The sequence below is a fragment of the Rhineura floridana genome, chromosome 15, assembly GCF_030035675.1.
Source record: "Rhineura floridana isolate rRhiFlo1 chromosome 15, rRhiFlo1.hap2, whole genome shotgun sequence".
Taxonomy (NCBI): domain Eukaryota; kingdom Metazoa; phylum Chordata; class Lepidosauria; order Squamata; family Rhineuridae; genus Rhineura; species Rhineura floridana.
In genome coordinates this window covers 32314680-32339539 of record NC_084494.1, presented here as the reverse complement: position 1 = coordinate 32339539, position 24860 = coordinate 32314680, and the positions used below count along the sequence as shown (strand labels likewise).

The 24860-nt window shown below is 47.0% G+C and overlaps 1 protein-coding gene across 4 annotated transcripts in view; it reads right to left on the bottom strand.

The window, feature by feature from the left end:
- Positions 1-24860, bottom strand: part of NECTIN2 (nectin cell adhesion molecule 2) — an 84111-nt gene that overhangs the window by 24680 nt on the left and 34571 nt on the right. For 3 of the 4 annotated variants that reach the window (XM_061597879.1, XM_061597882.1, XM_061597880.1), the window contains exons 2-5: positions 15244-15597; positions 12130-12417; positions 10857-10974; positions 9023-9171 (exon numbers count right to left, since the gene is read on the bottom strand). In XM_061597879.1, the coding sequence (XP_061453863.1) occupies positions 9023-9171; positions 10857-10974; positions 12130-12417; positions 15244-15597 (909 nt within the window). Of the gene's footprint in view, positions 1-5842; positions 8064-9022; positions 9172-10856; positions 10975-12129; positions 12418-15243; positions 15598-24860 lie in introns of those variants that run through there. The other variant, XM_061597881.1, reaches the window with a different exon arrangement.

Genomic DNA, 24860 nt, shown 5'->3' with positions numbered 1-24860 from the left:
GGTAAGTGGGCTTAGTGCCTTACCAAACATTAGCCTCTGAACGTGTGTGTATGACTAAGCCTGCCGTCTGAAATCATGAAGTCATTGTGCTCGTAATTCAAGTTGCTTACAGATTAAGCATTGGCCTGCAGGTGAGTGCAAAGGTAATGGGGCTGATGGCAGATGGGAAATGGTCATGCTCCACTGAAGGGCAAAATCAAGATTTCTAGAGAAGTGAACATAAAAACAGCCTGCTGCAGAAGTCCAGTATCCTGTTCTTGCAGTGGCGAGCCATACACCTATGGGAAGCCCACAAACAGGACATGAGTGCAACAGAACTCTCCCCTCTTGCAGTTTTCAGAACCTGTTATCCAACTGTGGAGGCGGAGCATAGCCATCATGGCTAGTAGCCATTGATAGCTTTATCCTCCATGAATTTTGGCAGGGAAGAAAGTTTCAGAGACAAACAATGCTCTAGCCACCTTCCTTTCTAAATGTCGCTCTCTTTCTCCCCGCTATACGGGTTTGTGTCAGTCACATACATCCTGGTGGTAGGAGATGACTGGCAAGACCACACCAAGGCCTGGGGACTATATAAGCGTTAGCTGTGAATATATGGAGCACGGCACCATCTTTTCCTGAAGGGAGAGTTAACTTTGTTGTTTAACCACAGTTGCATGTCTCAATTCTGCATTTTATACAACAAACCAACAGTGAATAAACAGTATTAGTAACAGTCTTTGGAAAGGGTGGGGAATCCCATGCTCTGAGCCAAATGCGGCTTTCTAGGACTCTTTCTGTCCCTTGGGACTTTCCCCAGGCGGCACACCTCCCTGGGCTTGCTTCGCACACACCTCAAGTGTTTTTTGGCTGACCGGAATGTATTCTTCAACTCTGATGATACCTCCTGCTTGCCTAGGTGGAGGATACGAGAGGAAGGTGCACAAGGGTGTGTAGAAACTAGACGACTGTACAAAGTTTTATATCCATTCCTCTGCCAACTGGCATGTGGATTCCAGGAGGCTGCCCGGAAGGGATTGCAAACCTAGTCTCCAAGAAAGTTCCTCACCCGTTCTCTGGGCTGTATAAAGGCTATAAGGTCAATTCTACCAAGGCAGAGTACTGGTAGCATGCAGACATGAGTTTTAGTATTTGATATAGAAGGTATTGTCTTTGTATCCATTCCCAAGAAGCTCAACTTCATTTAAATCAGGCATGAACAATCTGTGGCCCTCTAGATATTGCTGGACTGCAACTCCCATCTTCCCTAACCATTAGCCATGCTGGCTGGAGCTGATGGGAACTGGAGTCCAGGAAGATCTGGAGTGCTAAAGGTTGCCCACCTCTGATTTGAAGGAAGAACAAAAGAGCATGCTTCTAGCCCTCATGCTGCTGCATCTCTTTAAAAACATTCCAGAAGCAACAGTCTAATTAGGAAGGGCTCCTCTACCCTGCATGACTATCTTGTGCTTCTGTTGGGGATGCCATTTCTGTCCACCTAACCTACTATTCCCTCAACCACACAACATAAGAAGATAAGGAGAACCTGCTGGATCTGGCCAATGGCCCATCTAGTCCAGCGTCCTGTTCTCACAGTGGCCAACCAGATGCCCCGATGGGAAGCCCGCAAGCAGGACCTGAGTCCTTGCAAGAGCACTCTCCCCTCCTGCGCCTTTCAGCAGCTGTGCTTTTTACACAAGCAGAAAAAAGTAAAATAAAATCTATGTTCTACCAAAACAAAATAAAACTCCAACATCCCTCACATCCAATTCAGACTAAAGGATGCTAAAGCATTTATGCAAAATAAGAATATTTGCATAATATTGGGATACATACCTTAAGCCTAACACTTTGAATTTTGAACAGCTCTGCTGCTTTTGAACAAGGAATCCTGAGAGAGAGAGAGAGAGAGAGAGAGAGAGAGAGAGAGAGAGATCACAGTTAAAAGTTCTATGAGGTTGCCTGAGGGAAATAAAGATGCCAGTATTTGGGCTGAGAGGTTGAGGCTCTCAGCCTGCTGAAAGCCAACATGGCCCATTGCACGGCCAGCGTATGGAAGACTGAGTTGGTTCAGGACAGACAAAAAGTACTTCCATCAAACAAATCATTTACTTATGGGATTCACTCAGAAGATGATGTGGTGGTACCTTCTACCTTAGATAGCCTTTTTAGAAAGAAAGGAAGGAAGGAAGGAAGGAAGGGTTTGATCAAGGGTAGCAAATCTGTGACCCACCAGATATTGTTGGACTCCAACTCCCATCAGCCCCAGCCAGCTGGGCCAACTGTCAGGGATGATGGAAACTAGTCCAGCAACATCTGGAGGGTCACAGTTTCCCCATCCCTGGCTTAAACAATGGCCTGGTTCACACAAGTCGAACAGTGGCTTACAGGGACTGTGTAAATATGTGGGCTCCCAGAGAAAAACTCACAGCCATTTTACTCATCCCCAGTTCTTTTTACTGCTGTGCCATGCTCAGCAAAGCCAAGACTTGACATATCATGTGGTATGAACCAGGCCAAATCAGGAAAGACAGGCCTACCATTCACTGACATGCCATGACAGACAGAGAACCTCTCCATTCAGACAGCAGACAAGATGCTGGTGTCTAACAAAAGGGGATGTTGGTTCCTTTCATGACATGCTTATGAGCTCTGCTGGACACTATTGGAAGCAAGCTTCTAAACCAGTTGGGGCTTTAGTTTGATCCAGCCAGTCTCTTCTTTTTGAGCTTAAAACCCCACTTGACAAAATGATTAACTGAGTGGAGTTGGGGAATTCATGCTCCCTCAAGCCCTGCTTACATCAGACACGCTGTGAACACAGAGAGACACAGGTGAAGTTCAAGCACTCCACACGCTAACACTTTTTCTGTGCTGTTCTCTCATGCTTTATGTACAGAAGTGAGCAAAGGGGACCTGCAACAAAATGTTGCAGTGGGGAGCGCCCCTGTTGAGGATCCTGGCCAGCAAGTTATGCCAACTTTCAGGTACTCCATTTCATTCCTTTCCCCTGGTTTAACATTCTCCCTATCAGTCAACCAGCATTCTCATCCTTATTGAGCTGTTTTGGGGTGTGTTCCCTGCCCCCACTGCCCCTTTTTAGTTAAAGATTTTTGTATTTTTGCAAACCTTGTTATTTCACCAAGCTGGCTAATATTTCCCTCTTCAGCATAGGCTGTGCCGTTTTTATTTAAGGATCTACACTCGGAGAATGAGTTTGCTCTTAGTAGAAAGGATTCCCCCCAAAACGAGAGTAGGGAAACCTGTGGCTCTCCAGATGTTGCTGGACTACATCTCATCCAGGATCATTGGCCATGCTGGCCGGGACTGATGGGAGTTGGGAGTCCAAAAATAATCAGGAGGGCTTTTGGTTCCTCACCCTTGTCTGAGATTCTGCCAAGGGATGTAGCCATATCCCAAAATTCTACTCAGCTTGCCCAAAGAAAACAGTTCTCTCTCCACAGAGGGCAGAGGAATCCTGGGAAGGGGTGCAGGCCCAACCCTGGAAACAGAAATGCAAGCAGTTCAGGAGATTTTCCCCTCCTTTCATCTCGTTTCATCTCCTTTTCTCCCTGAAAGAGGAGCTGATGCATATTTAACCTGGGACAGGAACATTTTGCTAGTCTTATTGACATTTTAACTTCCCTTTAAATGTTTCACCTGAGGACCCCACCCCACCCCCAACCGCTTCATTTGAAAAGTCAGTGGTGGGCTACTGTTAGACCATTTCTTAAACTGAACTCTTCATGAAAAAACGACCCTGGCTGTTTACAAAGATAAAAATTTAGATCACTTCCTATAAAAGTAGAGAAGCATTATACTAGCAGGGTTTTTTTGTCTGTTTCCCTGGCCCTGTTCCTCTATTTGTAGCCTAATGCAGAGATGTTTAGCTGGTGAAGCTTTTTCCTGGCATGGGGAAAAAGTGACCTGAGAAAGATTCATAGCTAAAATTACAATGCGTCAGGCTGCTAAGAGAGGAACAGGAGCAAGGCCAGTGTTTTGAAATGTAGAAATCCTGCTCCAGAAGGAAATGCTAGCATCACTGTGGTCCATTTTTCAAAGGCGTATTTTCACTGCCTGCACCTGCAGCTAAGGATGTCTGTAGTGGCAGACACTAAACGGTCCTCTGTTTCTCCCAAGCAGCACCTAGGCCACACCTGCTGTTACTGAGTTGGAGGAAATCTGAGCTCCCTCCTGAGGCAGACAGGTGGTCATGGAGACATGCAAAAGTTGACAGCTCAGACCGGTTCTAAACCACAGGCACCTGCTGCCAAGGAACACCCACACCTCTCTAAAACAATAGGAGGTATTTTGGAGGTTGGTTTTAGCAGTGTAATAGAGTGAACTGTAAAATCTATGTATGTGTATCTATCTACACATACACACAAAGTGCTTTTTTGCATGACAGTACTCACCATTATGGAGTACCATCACCCCCCTTTTTTTGCTGCCATTTTGTGCTGGTGCCCACGGCATCAAGATATGCATACCAGCACCTTATTTTTTACCCAAGAGAAAAAACTGCACACACATACACACACCTTTCCTGGCTGAATAAGCATAGACCTGTTTATAAGGACCAAGAGCAAAGCTACTGATCCAGTTCTGTTCTCCCCTCAGAGCAGCGAGGCCTAGGCAGTGAGTACCAACTGAATGAGAGAGGTAGATAGGGAAGTGATTGTGAAGAGTAGGCCAAAACAGGCCATCAGTGCCAGCATCTTTGAAGATCCTATTGACATTCAACATTGTTATTATGTACAGGCAATTTAGAGAAGCGTTAACCAGTAGGGGTGCCCTCCACCATGGGCTCTATCATTCCTGACCATGGGCCATGCTGGCTCGAGCTAGTGGGAGGCTATCTCTGCTTTAGAGCAGTAGGACTTCCCACCACCACCACTGCTGAAGGCTTCTCTCCAACTGGTTATGTTAATGTATTTTACAACAGCCTGCACTGTTTAAAAAGTAAAGGAACTGTCTGTTGTTTCTGGTTAATGATCTACTGGGGGGGCAGGGGAGAGAGAAATAAGTGTGCAACATGTTATCAACTGTTCAAAAGCTGATCCCTACCAGCTGCAATGTGTGAAACAGATGACAGTGCCCTGGTGTTAATACCACATAATTTACATGTCTGTGCATTACATTCATGCTGCATCCACAGAGATTTAACTTCTAGAGACCTGGGAGAGGGAACTGAAAGAATGGCAACTTTCAAAGAAGTGTCAGTTGCTAAAAGACATTTCCAAAATACAAATCGGAAGGCAAAACCAGGTACAGGAGTTCAGAAAATGCAGACCGATCCTGATAAAATGGTACTTCACAGCATATGCAACTGCCCAGTTCACAATCGACTGGTGCCTCCCACCCTGCTTTTTCTCCAGAAATATATATCAGGAAGTACATTTTGCCTCTGCAGCAATTTGTTTTTTAAAAAAATGCAACAGACAGCATTTCAAAATTAAGAAGAATACACAGTTTTGATGGCCCTCCAAGACTGGGGCAAAAGAAGACAAGATCAATATTTCCTGCTGTCCCACAGAGCCTACAGATCAAAGCCAGCTGCCCCCAGACTTGGGATAGGAGAGATTCTGTTTCTTTCCCCAACCAGCACATTCTTTCCTCTCACACAGACAAGCCAGACACTCAACCTGAACCTCTAGGACATTTCATTTGCAGTTAATTTTATGCCAAGCAAGGCAGCTTTAAAAATTCATGCAGCAACCAGGCTAGAGAAGCCAAAGGATGAGGGATTTGGTGTCACCGTGCTAAGAATCCCTTCTCCTTCAACAATATAAGGTATTCCTTGCATTGCCCCAGTCCCCAAACCGCCTCTTGCCATGTGAATCCAAGACAGGCAGACAAAGAGTTGGGTTTTGAGAAAACTTTTAATTACACACAAAAGCAAAGACAGAGCCCACCGGGGACAAAAAAAAGAGTATGAAAATAACTCTGTGCCTTTTTCAAAGGCCGGGGTATTTACAGACATTTGGGGGTATGAAGGGGAAACAACCCCTGCCGGTCCTCCCAAGGCACAGCATGGGTAGCATATGAGTGTGGAAGAAAGAAAAGGTCTCTGCTTCCCCTCCCCCCGGTCCAAACAGGAACCCCCTCCAACACATGCACATAGATGGTGAACAATCCAGGGGAGACGGAGGGGGAAAGTGGGACACACCAAATCAGCTACAAACAAGATTGACAAACAGATACAGTATTTTCAAAACAAAACGAGACCCAGGGCTGACAGTGAGCCCCTCTTCCCCCTTCAGTCCTGGCCTTGTTCCGATGAAAGGAGGTGACGGTACAAAGAGCAGAGAGGCCTTAGTTACCTGCAGATAGAGCCAAGGTGCAGGGCAGCCTTCGCCAACCTGGCACCCACCATATGTCATCGGACCACAAGTCCCAGCAGCCCCAGCGGGCACAACTACCACTGCTTGTATTTCTTTACATAAATAAATGCACAGAGGCCCTTTTCAACCCTACTAAGAAACCATAACCAGGTTTCAAGTATGGCTTCTAGGTGCCTCTCACTCTTACAGGTTAAGCACTGGTTCCAGCATGTCCCATTTCATAAGCAAAGCCCCAGGAAAAGGTCTGTGGCCTGGCCCCCTCCCACCTACAGTCCATCCCCTCTTAAGTCAACTTAGCTCTTCATTTGAACATTCCTCACAATGGAAAGAAGTAGAATTTTAACTTCAAGCCATCTCTACTAAAATAGTCCCTCATACAGCCACACTGGACTGTGTCCTGAGCAGGATATCACTGATCATCATCATCTCAATGTACACAACACATTGTGAACAAACCAAAGGGGGCTTACAATCTTTTATAAATTCCTGCACCACCCAGCTGGCTGGGGCTGATGGGAGTTGTGGTCTAACATCTGCGAGGTTGGCAAAGGCTGGTGTAGGGTGTGCATAGAAGGGGGGTAGAGGGAGGGAGTGGGAGTGGGAGAGGGAGTGGGAGAGGGAGGGAGGGAGGGAGGGAGGGAGGGAGAGAGGGAGAGAGAGAGAGACTTTTAGACAGGAGCCTCGTCTTTTCCTCCCAAGCACCAGGCTGGGGAGATTCAGCACCACCCAAGACCACTGGGTTAATAGCACCAAAAAGAAACAAGCCACTGAGGAGAAAGATTTAAAAAGGCCAGAACCTGGGATGTCAAACAAGGTAGGCAGCACCCAAAGGTCCTTCCACATGTGCCAGGAAACATTGCAGTCCCTTTCCAAGCTACCCCAAACCCAGTTTTCGCAGTCGGCATCTCCTCTAACATTTATTACAAACAAAAATGTAAATTCCTTTTTTAAGGCAGCAGCACACAAAACTTCTTCCTGTAACAGAAGAGGGAAGTCTTCAGGGCAAAGAGCATTCCCCATGCTCTTAAAAAAAAAAGTTTCCCCTTTTTGGCAACCCCAGCTTGTTTTGTGCGGCTCCCACCTGGTTCCCAAGGGATGTCCTTTGCAGCTGCCTCACCTTTCGCAGGGAGGGCTTCCCACACCACACCACCCTAGCAGAGTCCAGCCACACAGGGCCCATAAATTAAAAATAAACCCAAAACTTCTTAAACAGTCTCTAAGTTGTCTTTGGGAAGGCCAAAGTTCTCTTCCCCTCCTCTTGAGGGTGCAGCTGAGGCAGGGCTCACACATAGACAGCTGTCTTGGATATGATGGAGCCATCGTGCTGGGACTCCATGTCATCAAACTCATAGCCACGTGGAGCAGAGCCAAGCCGCAACATAGGACCCAGCTGATCAAACTGTTCCTCCTCATCCTCCAGGTGGCGGGATGGGTAGCCATAGGGTGGGTGGCGCTCCTCCTGCTCCTCTTCCTCATTGTACTCATCATCCTCTTCCGGCCGCCTTCCTGGAGCAGCTTTGAGGGGCCGGTCAAGTTCAGCAAATTCGCGGACTGGAGGTGGAGCCGTACCGTTGCCAAAGACCCGGATCTTGGGATCGTAAGAGCCTTTGGTGCCCCGGAGGCGGTGACGGCGCAGGACGAAGAAGACTATGGCCCCCAGAAGAGCCAAGGCCAGGATCCCCCCCACGATGGACCCTGCCAAGGCTCCAGTGCTGCTGCTCTGCCTCTCCGCCGGCTGGTCTGAGTAAAGAAAGGAAGATGGGGGAGTCACTCAGAGAAAAGTGCATCATTCGCTTTGCCAGCACTGGGGAAGGGGCAGAGCTGCAGATGGAGCCATGAAAGGGCACACAGGAGGGTCTCAGGGACCCCCCCCCTCACTATTAATCTGGTGGGATCCTTTTACAGGGGAGCCAAACAAGTCCCCTTGTTGTCCAAGGAGAACTGGGATGTAAGAGGGTCCAGGGAGGGCCTCTTCCATACAGGTCTGCCCAAGTGCGATGCAGCTCAGCTAGCTCTCTTCTCCCAGTGTGCTGCCTCTGCGCCTAAAATACACCTGGGTACAGGCACAACCTATGCCACAACGTATGCCCAATGTGCCAGGCTGAATAGGCCTCATGACATTCCTTGTCCTCCTGTTTCCACAATATACTTGGCTTTCAGTACATCTTCAGTACATACACCCATGGTCTATACCAGGGGAAGGAGATCCTAAAGCAGGGATGTGGAACCTTTGCCCCTCCAGATGCTCCTGTACTCCCAGTTCTGATCAGCTCCAGCCGGCATGCCCAACAGTCAGAGATGATGGGAGCTGCAGCCCAACACCACTTGAGGGACGGGGCACAGATTCCCAACCCCTGGCTTAAAGCCTTCTTCCTGGAGTGTAAGTATTATGTATGCAAGGCTTATTTCGGGGGGGGGGACAGCAGGGGGGAAGAAGCACTTACAACATCCAGTCCTCCATAGAAAATGGAAAATGGTGTAGCCAACAACAGATAAATCACATGCAACTTCTAATCTGTTTCAGCCCAGAGAAGGAAGGACATTTAATAAACACACACATTAAAAGGCAGCAAGATTTCACACTCCCCGCCCCAATATGCACAAAACATCAGCCCACCAGGCACCCATCTCCAAGTAAGGTGTTCCTTCACCCAAAAGCTCCATGCATGCTCAATGCACCACCATCCCACCATCCTCACCTCGGACAAAGACAACTTGTTCTGCTGTGACCTGTCCCACACGATTGGTGGCCTGGCATATAAAAGTGGTGTTCATAGATGCATCCACATTACGCACCAACAGGTGATTGCCCTGGACCTCCACAGACTTAGGAAGCGGCCCACTGGCCCTGAATGGGAAAAAATGAGCGAGCGACACAATTTAGTTAGGAAACAGAATCTGGGAATCTCAAAGTTTCCCAAAGAAACCCATTAAAGAAAGCATGTATTTTGCATTTAAAGATGTTTAACATTTATCAGCATAAAATTTATTCTATCACTGTAGTATGGAATGCCCAGATTTCTCTCCACAAACCATGACAACCAAACACTTTTCTTTCAAAAAGAATGCAATGAATTTGATACTACACAAAATAACCAGGCAAAGACAATCTGAATACATGGTATAGGGAAGAAAAAAGAAAGGGTAGCCATGCCCAGAAAGAAGGGCCTACTAGGTAGCTATCAATGAAAATTAATTAGAAAACCAATAATCCTACAGAGCAGGGATAGGGAACAACCTGTGGCCCTCCCAGTGTTGTAAGACTCCAGCCCCCATCATCTCTGACCACTGGCCACACCGGCTGGGGCTGATAGGAGCTGGAGTCCAACAACCACTGGAGGGCCACAGGTTGTTCCCTGTCTCTGCTATAAAGCTCTTTCATTTTTATACTAGGATCTTCATGCAAGCTGTGGACATGGAGTAACACATGGATTAACTCTTCCCTGATATTATTTTTTAAAGTTATTTGGGCCCTCAATGTTTAGAGCTTGTTTATATTATCAATTCATAATGGAATACTTCTTTTCCACTACATGCCATGTCATATGTACAGCCCTGACTAGACCACAAACACAAAGCCTTTCCTGCGGTCACTCCCCATAGTGCTTCTCTGCTTTTACCCCTCAGCCCCAAGTGCCTTACAGAAGGCCACACAGAACTTCAGAGCCAGGCTTTCCTGTCCTTCTCCTGCCCCCAGGTACAGTCAACTGAGAAGAAGGATGTTTTTCTTTGGAGAGCCAGCAGAACCAGCTTAGCCTCATTCCGTGCTGAAAAGATAAGCAGCCTTCCCTGGGTTGGAGGAAGAGGCTTAAAAACCATATGCCAAATGGCACAAGCCCAGAGACTTGATCCTGCCATTCTCTGGAGCAACATTCAACCCACCAAGTTAAATGTTGTCTTATGTTTTGAAAAATCACCTGGTTTGTCTTATCGCAGTCCAAAGCAGGCAGCAAACACAGGCAATTTTTCAAGCCCCTGGTGGCCTTTCATGCATGGCTGGAATGCTGCATTTTGCTCGGTAGGTCATAAGCTCTTCAGGCCCATCTTAAAATAGGAGTAAACACTAGGAACAACTTACATTTAAAAAGAAAAGCAGCAAGTTTCTAGTTCTCATGGGCACAGATGGGTAATGTGAAAACTACCCAGTCAGCATTTTCTACAGCAGCCTTCCCCAACCTGGTGCCCTCCAGATGTTTAGATCACAGCTCCCATCAGCCACACAAAGCATGGTTGTTCTGGGTGCAGCTGATGGGAATTGTAATCCAAAACATCTGGAGGGTTCCAGACTGGGGAAGGATGAAAAGGCTCTTCCAAGCAGACTGTCTCAATTTCAAATTCTGAAGGCCCCATCCAATGCAGGGAGAAGAGATGGTCACAGTACCAATTCTCCCTGTTAGTGGCACACCGCTCCTGTGGTGGGTGTAGAAGTGTATAAGCTTAAGCCTTGTCAGCTTCGTGTCTAAATGCTTCTGAAGATTGGTACCCATGTGTGTGTAGTGGGGTGGTAGTGAGAGAGTGCAGCTTGGTACTCACGTGCTCCAAGTGAACTGGATGGGCGCAGGGTTCCCATTGGCGCTACACTTCAGCATGGCCTCCTTGCGGCTCAAATACCAGTTGTTGTCGTAACCCTCTATGGTAACCTTGGGGGGATCTGTAGGGAAAAACCAGAGAGAATACTCCAGTCTCTCTTGGGTGTAGGCACTAGGAAGACTCTCAACACCCTGCTTCCTTTTCTCCCCAGCCAAAAACACAACTGGTGCCAGGCTCTATATTTTCCCAAAGGTGCTTTCCCCTTTGCCTTCACTATCCCACAGCCAAGGAATAGAATTCACTTTCTTTCCTGCTCTGTTCCTCAGTTTTCACCTCACTACAACACTCCATGGAACAAGATCTTGCCATCCAGTCTTACTCCCTACCCTCCAACATGCCCCAAACTTCCACTACCCAATGGTATACTAGACACAGGCCGAGGTACACTAGTTATCTACATCCTGCAAAGTTATGACTTACTTTAACTGCCCCCCACACACACACACAAATTTCAGGATGGGTAATCAAGAACAGTTATATATCTTTTTGAAATATTAAAGCCAACTTTCAAAGAACCATCCTCATTCCCTCCAGGGCCCACGCCAGGCATGACTGGGCCCTTGAGCACCAGCCTAACCAAGCGCAGCTCCTGCCTGTTCCACCTACCTCTCTCCGGTCTCCTACTGCTGTGTGCGCTGCACCCACAGGGCTGCCATCAACCAAGATGGCTATGGAGGCTTCTCTAAGGGGCTGCTGCCCCCGCCACCATCTTGCTTGATGGCACACATGCGTGGTACGCTACGTGCAAGCGCACATGCCTGCCATCAACCAAGATCCCTTGGGGCATCAGTCCCTTAAAGAAGCCTCCACCACCATCTTGGTTGATGGTAGCTCTGCACACTGCAGCAGGAGAGGCAGGTGGAGTGAACAAATGAGCAGATGGCCTAGAAGTTCCCTCTCTATGATCAGTGGCAGGGACTCTGCTGTGGATCGCGGCAGGGGAGCGCTACTCTCCCATCCATACGAGGGGCCCTTCAGGAGCCCCTCTGGGCCATAGGGTCCCTCGGCCAGGGCCCGACCTGGCTGCCCTTTGGTGCCGGCCCTGATTCCCTCATTCATCTCTGACCACTAAGTATAAGACATCACGCTTTTCAGAAAGGGTGGGAAATGTCCAGCCCATGGATCAAACTCGACCCACCAGTGGTTCAGTATGGCATGTGAGGCCATTTTCTCCAAAAGACATCTCTAGTTACTAAAGCAGGGCCACACCACTCACACAATATAGAAAGAACCACTGGAAGGGATTGTGTCTGTGTCTTGTGCTCAATGAGACAGCTGATGCGTTGCCCGTTGGCCTCCTTGGTGGGCACCATCTTGTAGTGGCTGGTGACAGTGACTGTGCCATCTGGATTGGTCACCTCTGAGGAACTGTGGTTGCCATGCAGCCCTGACTGCCACGTGATGCGGGCAGGCGGCTTTCCATTGGCAGAGGTGCAGACAGCCACAGGGAGCTCGATGTTGCCAGCTTTCTCCTCCTGGGCTTTGGCTGTGTTTGTGGGCTTGGCTGGAAAAAAAGACAGAAGTTGGGGAGGTGAGTGAAGCAGAGTGGGAGATGCTAGACCGTACTACTTTGAGTTGCGGGGAGGAAAAAAGGGGGGCACGTGTTTCAAAAAAACATGAAAAAATTGCCCTCCACAAAGAAAACTTACATCTCAGAGAGAAGACTAGGCTGAACTCTCCCCTATCAGTTGCAGTGAGAGGTTTTTGGTTTTTTCACCAGTCAAGGAGCTTCTCTCTCCCCCCCCCTCTCTCTTTCTCACACACACACACACTCTGGCATAGCCAGTGAAAAGCTCCTCCAGTTGGTTCAACTATACAAATTGGGCTCCTCTGGCAAACAGCATTAATAAAATGAGGGGTTCTGGACAGGAGGTGCCGTTCTTCATATGGGTGCCTGTGTGCATGCAAGAGTGAGAAGGAATTGAAGTGCCCTTTGCTTCTGCCTTGAAATGCAGTGAACAGCCTAATAATAGAATGGCTCTGTCAAGGCTTCTCTTGCTATTCATACTGGAGAAAGGGTTTTTTTAAAAGCCTTTCCCCATGTCCCGATTGGTGCAAGTCAATGGGAGAAGCCACTGTTGCTGGTCCTTTAGTCTTTGCTCAGCTCAGAAGCATGTCCCCTGTTAGAACCTATTTACATAGAGTAAACATGAAGCCTGAGTAGTTGCATCAGAAAAATTGCCACTATGAACAGGTATTTGCACAATTTCCAGCACAGGTAATTTCCTCAATGCTTGTCAGCACCCATGTCTCCACTGCAACATTTTCAGCTCCAGCGCTAAGAGAGGTAACCAAACAGCCCTTCTCCAGCTTGGGGAAGAAAAACTGCAGCAGTTATCATGGCTAATAAGCCATCATTCCTGGCTCTAAAGTGATTAAATTAATTTGGATTTCTCTTCTTCTGGTAAAGAAGATGTTTCTGGTAAAGAAGAAGAAGAAAATAAACAGAGAGATGGGGGAAACTGTTTCCAAGGTTTCCTCCATAATCATAGGGGCTAGAAACTCCATAATCATAAGGGCCAAAAATAAAAACAGACTCCAGATGATCCAGATCGAATCCAGGAAAGCCTGGCTGTAAACCAGTCAGGGCTGTGTGGACTCCTGCACTAGAATATTAGAATTCTGCAGCCTTTATATACAAATTTGTGCAAAATAATTGCCATAAGTTATTCTGGTTTTGCTACTCATGAGGAGGGGCAAGAAGATTAATAGGACAATAAGCCCCCCACCCCCAAGAAAACCACTAGAAACATTATTCAGCCGCCGCCACATTCAGAAATTTCATCAGGTAATGCCTACATACTTCATGCAGATCATGAGGCCGTAACAGCTACAAAAATGCACTCTCTTTTTTTTTAATGAAAAATCATGATCCTTTGCAAGTTGAATTCTTCACCCAGCACCACATTCTGCACTTCTGCAGAATCACAGCACACACAGCCCTTGCTTTTTAAACTATCAACTTTGACAAGTTGAGAAAAAGCCCCTAACAAAAAGATAATCCAAGGAACTCTCAATCTAATGAAATCTCAAGGTAGGAAGGATGGCGGTGGGAATCCACCACCCCCAAGAGCTCCTTCTACATTCAAATTAAAGTAGAAGAGAGTCCTAAATGACAGCCCAGCAACCTTATTGCAGAATCATGCAAGAAAACTCCAGTAATTTGAACAGGAAAAGCTGTTGGGTCTTGGTACCCCAAAGCCTTTTTGGGTTTGTTTGTTTTTTAGCTCCAAAACAGCCTATTAGGTAAGAGCTTGTTACCGCTATTATTACGCTCCCTGGTTGCAGAACATTACAATGAATTGGCCATAATTAATTCAAGGAATTAGGACACACCACTACCTCGCAACACAGGAAGGCGGGGAAAGCATTTAAGCAGCTTGATTCAGAATGGCCCCAAGGAAGCAATTTAAAAATGTACTGAACCCCTTCCATCAGAATAGAGCCAAATGTAGGCAATTTGCATCTCCAAAAACAACAGGCAGAGCAAGCCAGAGCCCAGTTTTGGGCTATGGGGGGATGGATCCGCAACTTAACAGGCCTCACCAGCACCTTGAACCAATTGACTATGCATCCTAGTCAACAATTCCCAGAACATTCTACAATGTAGTGGTTAGAGTGATGGGCTAGGAATTCAACATGGTGGGAAACTCTGATCCAGATCCCTCCTTAGCCATGAAGCTCATTGGCTGACCTTAGTTCAGAAGGCCTAGCCTGCCTCACAGGGTGGCCCAGTCTTTGCAGCCTTGAACTCACTGGAGCATGAGTAGGATGAAATAATGAAGGAGATGCTAGTGGCTACAAGCCCCAATAAGCTAGAAGTAGAGCCTCCATGCTCAGGGATATTTTGCTACCAGATGAAAAGCATAGATGAACAGTCTTATTGTAGCTAGTTGTCCATGTTCAGACAAAAGAACCGGTACAGCTCACCAAACATCTGGTATAGATATGCAGTAAAACGGTTAAATTCTCCCTGCTATTTAAGACACTTTTATACTGTCTTTCCATTAAAAATTTCCAGGACAGTTTATAACAGGGCTATGAGCCTAAGCTAGGGAAGGGAAACCTGTAGTCCTCCAGATGTTGCTGGACTCTGATGCCCATCATCCTTGACCATTGGTCATGTTGGCTGGGGCTGATGGGAGTTCAACAACATCTGGAGGACCCCACAGGTTCCCTACTCCTGGCTTCAACATGCAGCTGAGGTACTTTGAGGCACACTCTTTCACACCAGGGTAGCTTGATGAACTGGAGAGGTTCATAGCCTAGCCCAGTGCATTTAGTAATATGGGGTCCCACGTTCATATTTATGTAGATGGTTTGCCCTTACCTAATATTATTAGGTTGGTGATGCCGTCCTCATTGCCCAAAGGGTATGTGGCAAACTCGCAGGTGTAGGTACCCTCGTCAGTCATGTTCAAGGGGCCGATGATCAACGTGGCATCCTCCAAGGATTGAGTGCGAAAGCGGATCCGCCCCCTGTCCCTCTCCATCGGGTAGCTGGGCCCAAGCTCCGGATGGTACACCGCCACATTTTGTTTCCTGCCCCTTGCCTCCTTCACCCAGGTGACCTGGCTGACCTTGACTGCAGAGCTGGTCTTTGCAAAGTTGCATGGCAGGGTGACATCCTGCCCCAGGTAGCCCGTGACCTCATCTTGAACTTTCACACTCTGGGCGATCACAACTGAAAGAAGGAAAAGAATAGCTAGTTAAGAAACTGGTGCATTCATGTCTTCAAAGCAGGCTCACAGATGCCCCCTTGCCTTATTACATGTGGCAACTGTGAAGCACCTCAAGACAACTTGGCAGGGATGTTTTACAAGTAGTTAGTTCTTCTAACTCTTCTCTATGTCCATTTGGTCCAAAAGGGACTAACAAGTAAGCAGAGACACACAGGCTAGTAATTACCGTAGACTTACTCTATTGTGATGTTTTTCATTACATACATGTAACAGGGATGTTCTAGACACAACAAACATGTGTAAACAAGGGTACCAAATAATGAAACAATTGCTCCAGACTGGACCAGAAGCCAGGGCTGTGGACATTCTGCAATTCCTCACAAGTGCAGAATTTCACAATGAGTGTGGAATCTAATATCCTGAGACTAGATTCAATTTCTCCTTGTCAGCGCAACTAGATGTGGAGGTAGTGTGCTGAACCAGCATTTGGTCATGGTAAAAACTGAAAGCTCAATTCAGTCAAGACATAGACCCTGTTTGGAAGTGGTTCACCACCTCAGATAAGTAGCATTCAGCCTGTTCTGGGTGGGGTTTCACTCCTCCTAAAGGATCGCACTCACAGCTTAGGGCAGCCTTTCCCAACCAGTGGGCCACCAGATGTTGTTGGACCACAATTCCCATCAGCCTCAGCCAGCATTGCCAATGGTCAGGAAAGATGGGAATTGTGGTCCAACAAGATCTGGTGGCCCACTAGTTGGGAAAGGCTGGCTTAGGGGTTCTCTCAATCTATTTCTGGCACTGGAAGCACAAGTGGCCTTAGTGACACAAAAGTCTTCTACCAGCTTGGTCTGGTAGCCCAGCTACATGTCTATCTGGGAGCAAATAACCCTGCTGGTGTAGCTTTCCAATTTTCAAAATGTTTCACCTGCATTTATCTAGCCGTAATCCATACAACTGTATAAGGGAGGGGTGGGGAAGCTGTGGCACTCTGGACTGCAACTGCCGTCAGCTGAGGTGAGGGATGATGGGAGTTGGAATCCAGCAACATCTGGAAGGTCACAGGTTCCCCATCCTTTCAAAGGTAAGGTAAGTATCATTATTCCTCATATTGTAGATGGCGGGGACTCAGGCCAAGAGTATGCAGCCTTGCCTAAGGCCACCTAATGAGTGATGTAGAATTTGCAATAACGGAAACCCAACATTTTCCTGCCATTATCTAGAGAGGAAGGAGGAGCAGGAATGAAGATTTCAGGGATCCATGAGAAGGGGGAGCACTGAGTGGTAAACAGCTGCAGGAAAAGTCACAGCATCTGAAGTCCTGGTTGTGGTTCTACCCGTAGCAGAAGTACTGCATAATGCAGCACAAGCAGAGATGACTGGCAAAAAGGGAGCAGAGAAAAAGAGCAAATGAGGTATCAGGTACAGAAATCAGCTTCAAGAATTTTCAAGCGTTAATTTAAAATTATACAGCCTTATGGCAGCAGAAACATGTTTGAAAGTGTGCAGGCGATACCTACACAAAAGCTTTGGAAGGCAGGAAGAGTGGGTGAATATGATTTTTGGGAAGCAGAAATAGGCTTCAGCTCTTTGCCTCTTTCCCATCATAAGCAAAGCCAGCGTAAAGTAACCCAAGAGAGAGAAATTAAGGCAACCTTGTTCTGTTTGTATACTTTAGACAGACTGCAGAATCCAGCTTTTCTTGGAGCAGAATGTGAATTGCTTTTATTAGTATGAACCTCTCTTTTTCCACCATGCATCCCCTCCTCTTTAGGCTGTTGACGCTGGGTTGTATCCAATGCTAGTTCTACTCAGAGTGGATCGATTAAAATTAATGCAGATGACTAACTTAGGTCCATTAATTTCAATGGGTCTACTCTGAGTAGAACTTCATTGGATACAACCCATAGATCTCAACAGGAGAGCTTCTGCCTCGTTGGTGTGCATGCATCATGTTGGAGAGCCTCTGTCCTTTGAGTCCTGTGTGTTCCCCTTTCTGTAGGAAGATCCCCTCAGGCCCTACACCAGCTTCTAGAGGCATCCTTTAGCTCACCCCAAGGAGAGAGGAAAAAGGTAGGACTCCCTGGCTAGCGAAAGAGCCCCTCAAAGAAATTAGATGAGAACCTAGAACACCCTCCCCCAAACCTGGTTCCCTCCACTTTTGTTTTGGACTGCACCCACCCATCATCCTTGATCATGGAGCATGTTAGCTGGAGCTGATGGGGGTTGTAGTCCAAAACATCTGGAGGCCCCAGTCTGAGGAAAGCAGTCCTAGAAGCTTTCTAAGAACAGCTCAGCTGGGCTGGAAGGTTTGCGTACAGTGGGAAGGACCTTGTCAGGACTTCACACTGCAAAGCTGCAAGAGTCAAGGGCACAGTAGCTGACTGCAAATATTTAAAAGATTGTGGGGCTTGACAGCAGAAGGGCAGAGTACAAATTCCACTTTACAGAGCTTAGCATTCAGAATATATTACTCATATTAGGGTGAAAGACTACCTTAGCAGTAGCCCTCCAGAGCAGGGAGAGGGAACGTGTGGCCGGATATTGTTGGACCCCAGCTCTCACAAGCCCTAACCAGCAAGGCCAATGGTCAGGGATGATGGGAGTTGTAGTCCAGCAATATCTGGTGGGCCACAGATTCCTCATCCTTGCATTAAACAATGGCCTGGTTTGCAGGACACCGTAAGCCAAAAGAAAGTACTTCTTCACACAGCGCATAGTTAAACGATAGAGTCCGCTCCCACAAGAGGCACCCAACTTGGATGGCTTTAAAAGAGGATTAGACAAATTCATGGAGGATAAGGCTATCGGTGGCTACTAGCCACCATAGTCACCATAGCCACCATAGTCAGAGGCAGTATGCTTCTGAAAACTAGTTGCCAGAAGCCGCAGGAGGGGAGAGTGCTCTTGCACTCAGGTCCTGCTTGCAGGCTTCCCATGGGCATCTGGTTGGCCGCTGTGAGAACAGGATGCTGGACTAGAGGGGCCAATGGCCTGATCCTGCAGGCATTTCTTATGTATGTTCTTATGGCTCCCCATCCTTGCTCCAGAAAGGGCTACATCTAGAATGAGACTCACATGGTTACAGAAAGTGGTCACATCTGCTTTATTGTGCAGCAGAAATAGCCAAAACTAAGAACAGGTACATAATTACATATTGCAGGACAAAATACTTGCATAGGATAGCAAGTCGTCCATTTAAAGCTAGATCAAAACAAGTACTGCCAAGCCCAACAATCTGTCTCCGACACTGGCCAACTTATGAGTAAGAGTAATAGAGACATCCGACTCTTCTCCCCACCCCCAGTTTGTCCCCATCACTGGCGGTGGTGGTGGTGAGAACGGTGTTCAAGAGGTTCTGCTCATGGTTCACGACTTTAGGTATTGCCATAAGCAGCATGACCCAGGAACAACCACATTCAGTGTTAGGGCAACGCAGGCCTGTTTAGAAGGCTAGCTCTGCATTTCAGGCCCATGTGAGAAATCCCTACATAAAACAGCTCTCACATCCAACCAACCACGCAAAAGCATGCCACATAAAAGCCGGTGAGTAATATTTGACTGCAACGTCTTAATAATAGGATTGCAATGGAAAGGCAGTCTAGCTGGGCAGACTCACCCCACCCTTCAAGAATGGGGCTGTGCTGTAGCTGCCTCAGGTAGAACCACACACTGGCCACTTTCTGCCCATGGTCACAGGTGCAGGAAATACTCCAACATTTTGCCCAGCTTACTAGTTACGCACACTCAAAAGGCTCATTTAATTGTGTCTAACAACAGTCTGTATCTTAGGCTTGCATGCCAAAGGCACAAATTCCTTTGCTTGAAAATATATTTTAAAAAGAGAGACGGGCCATCACATCAAACACCTGAGACCTAAAGGGGTAATTACAACAAACCCTTTTAAACTACAATGGAGTTTTGTTGTTGTTGTTGTTGTGTGCTATCTAGGAGTGGAAATATTTCAAATCAGCATGGTGCAGTGGTTAGAGTGTTGGACTAGGACCTGGGAGACCAGGGTTCAAATCCCAACTCTGCCATGAAGCTTGCTAATGATCTTGGGCCAGTCACCATCAGACAGGAGATTGGCAAGCCACCGTATATGGCTGGTGGGCTTCATTTGGTTGAGTGGATAACAAACTTGGGACAGATCTGGCCCAATAGTAGCTGTTTCTCTGCCGCTCCAGCCTTCCAATGAATGTTCATCAAAATCTCAGTTTGTACTAGTGATTGTAAATTAGTCCAATTTCACCACCATCCACAATCCCTGAATATTGCCCATGCTAGCTGGGGCTGACAGGAGTTAAGAGTTCAACAACGTCTGGAGGGCCACAGGTTCTCCATCCCTGCTTTAGGAAGAATCCAAAATGGGAATAAGCAAAACATAAAGAAGATTGCTTCGGAGGAAGGGGGAGATAAACCATTGCAAAACTGTAGTAAAAAGGCTTGGTTCTATTCATCATATTAAAACGGTACTGTTGAATCACCGACTGTCAGGTTCAGGTTAGCAGGAGTCTTCTGAGAATCCCAGGTTGCCCAAAAGCAGCACTTTGACAACCAACAGTCGACAGATGAGGATCTCTTCCAACGGGCAGGCCATGAATAAGTAAAAGGAGGAGAGTGTGCAGTTTGCAAAGTGCTGCCACACTCTGCCCCTGGAGGGTGAAGCACACTCAAAATGGCACACAGGCCAAGCAAGGAGGGGATGCACACAGAGAGGGGACTCTTAGCACCAGCATTTGGGCTGCCTGGGTTACAATAGCAAATCCATTTAACACACACCCTGCCCCCATTTTGTTCAGTGCACTCACTGGCTAAACGGCGAAAATGGATGCTTCCCCCAGGATGCAGTCACCAGTGGGGAGGGGAGACAGGAGAGATAAATGTTTAAGCAAAGTTCTATTCTCTTAAGGTAGCGATGTGTGCTCCAGCCTCTGCACCACAGGGCATGTCTGTGTGTGTGTAGTTCACACTAACTCACAAAAAGCCGAATATTTGCATGAAGCGTGCCTGTTGTAAAAGAACCAATTCCAGCAATCTCACTTTAAAAAACCATGTTTTCCACCTCATTTTTCAGATATTGTTTCAGCTTCTGCAAGTAATGTGACAGAGTGAAAAGCTATACAAAGCTTCAAAATTTTGTTGTCCCCCCCCCCCTCAAATCCACACACAAATCACTGGTTGTTTTAGCTCATCTGAGAAGTCACCGGTAGCTTTCACCAGACATTGTCCACACATTTTGAAAGCTCATTATCACTACCATAGAGGTTAGAACTTAAAAATAAATTAAACAGATTCAGAGAATGCCAATTCATCACCAGACCCCAAAATCCATGGCTATGACAGTGATATGGCATCAACAGAGCCCTGCTTACTCCCTTCCTACTCTCTTCCTTGGCCCACAGGTCTCCTAATCTTCCTCAGTGAAAATGGAAATGCACTGCCTTCAAGTCAATTCCGACTTATGGGCCACCCTATGAATAGGGTTTTCATGGTAAGTGGTATTCAGAGGGGGTTTACCATTGCCTTCCTCTGAGACTGAGAGGCAGTGACTGGCCCAAGGTCACCCAGTGAGCTTCATGGCGGTGTGGGGATTTGAACCCTGGTCTCCCAGGTCGGAGTACAGTACCTTAACCACTTCACCACACTGGCTCTCAATCTTCCTCACTAGCCCACACTAAATCCCATAAAACTGGCTACTCTTGGGTTATTCAGCACACACTGTCTCAGAAAGTGAGATGAGCTATTCCAGTGGGGCGAGGCTAGGGAGGAGACACTCAGGCTGCATTCACAGTAATAATAGAAGTACTTAGTATTTACATTGTTCAAAGCACTTCACATATATTATTATCTTCATAATCCTTCCAATAAACCTGTAGATAATACTGACCTATCATCCCGTATTGCAGTTAGGAGGAAGCGGGGGGGATGGGGGAAGGATAAGAGATGGCAGCTTTTCTAAGGTTACCCAGAGAGTTCATGGCTCGGCTGGGATTTTAAATGGGGACCTCCAGCTCATAACCATTATGGCTTCACTTATGCTGGGTAGTTTAGCTTAGGTGCACTTCAAGTTATGTTTATGAAGGGATTTAACTGAAATGCTTTATGTTTCCTAATAATATACCGGCAAGAATTAAGGGCTCTGTAATTCAAAAGTTTAAATCTGTTTTCTCCTCCTGCCCCAATACTAAACTACACCTTTTTTTAATCAGCTTCACCTGCCACCACTGTGAGGCTCACCCCAACATGAGTAGCCGTGCACACAAGTTCTTTCCTGCCCCACCCAAAAGGGAATAAGCAGTCCAGGGGGCAGATGAAGAGTGTCTGGTTGCAATCTACCCACTGCAGCATGGCACACATTGCAGATTGGGGGGGGGGGAGAGAGAGAGACAGAGACAGACAGACAGAGAAAGAGAAAGAAGGTGACCCAATTTTAGGACAATCTAAAGCAAGGGTGTGGCCTACTCCACAGAATGGCCATCCTCATCTCAGCTGCAGATTTTGAAGGGATCATTCAGTGTGCTTTATTTTCTGCTTCAGATGCCAAAATGTCATAGGTTATCACACACTGGCAGAATTAGCTCAGGATACCTAGTTATGCATGCTACCCTCAATATCCAATAGAGCAGTCCACTTTAGGAGGACGACAAAGGCATCCCCCACTCCAGAATTAGGGGTCCACCTTGAAATTCAAGCCTTCCACAGAGCTATGGGACTCTGCCAGCTTCAAAGTTCATGGAGGCCTGGCCCACAGCAGAGCCAGCCTCGTGGCGAACCCTCATTACATCTTGTAGTACAATTTTTCACATGGTTCAGGTATGCTGTAGCATTTAGCTAAGATTTGGGGGGGGGAAACTTCCAGTCTTTGACTGTCTGGGGGGAAAGTGACAAGGAAGGTCCTTGAATGAGTGGTTGCAGGCCAGCTCCAGACACTCTTGGATGAGACCGATTATCTGGATCCATTTCAGTCGGATTTCAGGCCTGGTTCTGGCACAGAAACAGCCTTGGTTGCCCTGTATCATGACCTCTGTCGGGAGAGAGACAGGGGGAGTGTGACTCTGTTGATTCTCCTTGATCTCTCAGCAGCTTTCCATACCATCGACCATGGTATCCTTCTGGGAAGACTGGCTGAGTTGGGAGTGGGAGGAACTGCATCGTGGCGGTTCCGCTTCTACTTGGCGGCTCGGCTCCAGAAGGTGGTGCTTGGGGAACATTGCTTGGCACCCTGGACTCTCCAGTATGGGGTACTGCAGGGGTCAGTTCTGTCCCCCATGTTGTTCAACATCTACATGAAACCGTTGGGTGCGGTCGTGGAGCTTTGGACTGCGTTGCCATCAGTATGCTGATGACACGCAGCTCTATTTCTCCTTTTCATCTTCTTCAGGTGAGGCTGTCAATGTGCTGAACCGGTGACTGGCTGCGACAATGGACTGGATGAGGGCTAATAAACTGAGGCTCAATCCAGACAAGAATGAGATGCTGTTAGTGGGTAGTTTTTCTAACCAGATGGTTGATGTCCAACCTGTTCTGGATGGGGTTGCACTCCCCCTGAAGGAGCAGGTTCGTAGCTTGGGGGTTCTCCTAGAACCATCTCTGTCACTTGAAGCTCAGGTAGCCTTGGTGGCACTGGGTTGGTGGCCCAGCTACGCCCCTATCTGGACAGGGATAACCTGGCTTCAATTGTCCATTCTCTGGTAACCTCCAAGTTAGATTACTGCAGTGCGCTCTATGTGGGGCTGCCTTTGAAGATGGTTTGGAAACTGCAGCTTGTGCAAAATGCAGCAGCCAGATTGGTAACAGGGACCAGACGGTTCGAACATATAAAACCAATTCTGGCCCACTTGCATTGGCTGCCTGTATGTTTCCGAGCTCAATTCAAGGTGCTGGTTTTAACCTATAAAGCCTTACATGGCTTGGTACCACAATACCTGATGGAACGCCTCTCCCGACATGAACCCACCTGTACACTATGTTCAAGATCAAAGGCCCTCCTCTGGGTGCCTACTCTGAGGGAAGCTCAGAGGATGGCAACAAGGGAGAGGGCCTTCTCAGTGGTGGCCCCCAAATTATGGAATGATCTTCCTGACAAGGTGTGCCTAGCGCCAACACTGTTATCTTTTTGGCGCCAGGTCAAGACTTTCCTCTTCTCCCAGGCATTTTAGCATGAATTTTTAAATGGGTTTTAAAAAATGTGTTTTTTTTAATTTGTATATTTGTTTTTAATATTTTTAATTGTTGTAAACCGCTCAGAGAGCTTTGGCTATGAGGTGGTATATAAATGCGATAAATAAATAAATAAATAAATAAATAAATAAATAAATAATGTTCACCCTAGAGGCAGTTTTTGTGTGCTTGCGTGCTTGTGCCAGTGTGTTAGGTAAGGAACATTTCAACTAATAAGCACTTCACACCCCAGCAGAAACAGGTAGGGAAGCCTTTCTACGCATCTTGCTGTTATTAATCTTGTACTGCTTTATTTCTGAAAGCAGACTACAACAGAATCCAGCAATCCGGAGTCCACTAGCCAGCCATCCCCAACAGGCACACTATGTTGCCCATTCTGTAACATGCCAAAGGATTTTAGCTCCATTCTGTCAGGAGATGGAACTGTGTAGAGAGACTCCTGTTGACAAAAGCTGCCAGTGCAGTAGATTGCCAGGGTCATATTTTATCAGTGCACCAAGCATGCAGAACAATGGCTCGCATTATAGAGCTTTGTTACAAAGTAGCCTGTATGGAGGCAGAGGGAGAGAAGAGATGGGAGATGGGACAACTCGCAGGCACATATTCAAGAGTGGGATAGGAGGGAAGACTCGTTACTGCACCAGAACCTGCTGGTCAGATCCTCAGCAAAAAGGAAATAGGCACAAATTAAGAGGAGGCACACTGACAAAGAACCTGGTTTTTGTGTTTTAGCTCAAACATGGTGGTTGGGATCCAAAGTGCTACTGTTAAAAGGCCCCAGAGTTTCAAAAACAGCTTCCTACTGGCACAACACCTACTCTGCTTAAAAAAAAAGTTTTAAAAGTCTCTCAGTGAGCACACAGAACTACAATAGTTCTTTCTCCTTGCACCACCAAACAAGCATATACTGGCCTCATCCTCATGTCACGTTAAAACTAAGTTTTAGTTTAAAATGTGAATGTGCAGCGTGCCCATCACACTGCTGAAATCACAGGTGCTTGGCTCTTCCCTCACTTCTGCTGTGTTGCTGGGAGCTAAGCCATGGTCTAGCTTAGCATGACATCCAAACCCGGGCTCCTGGTTT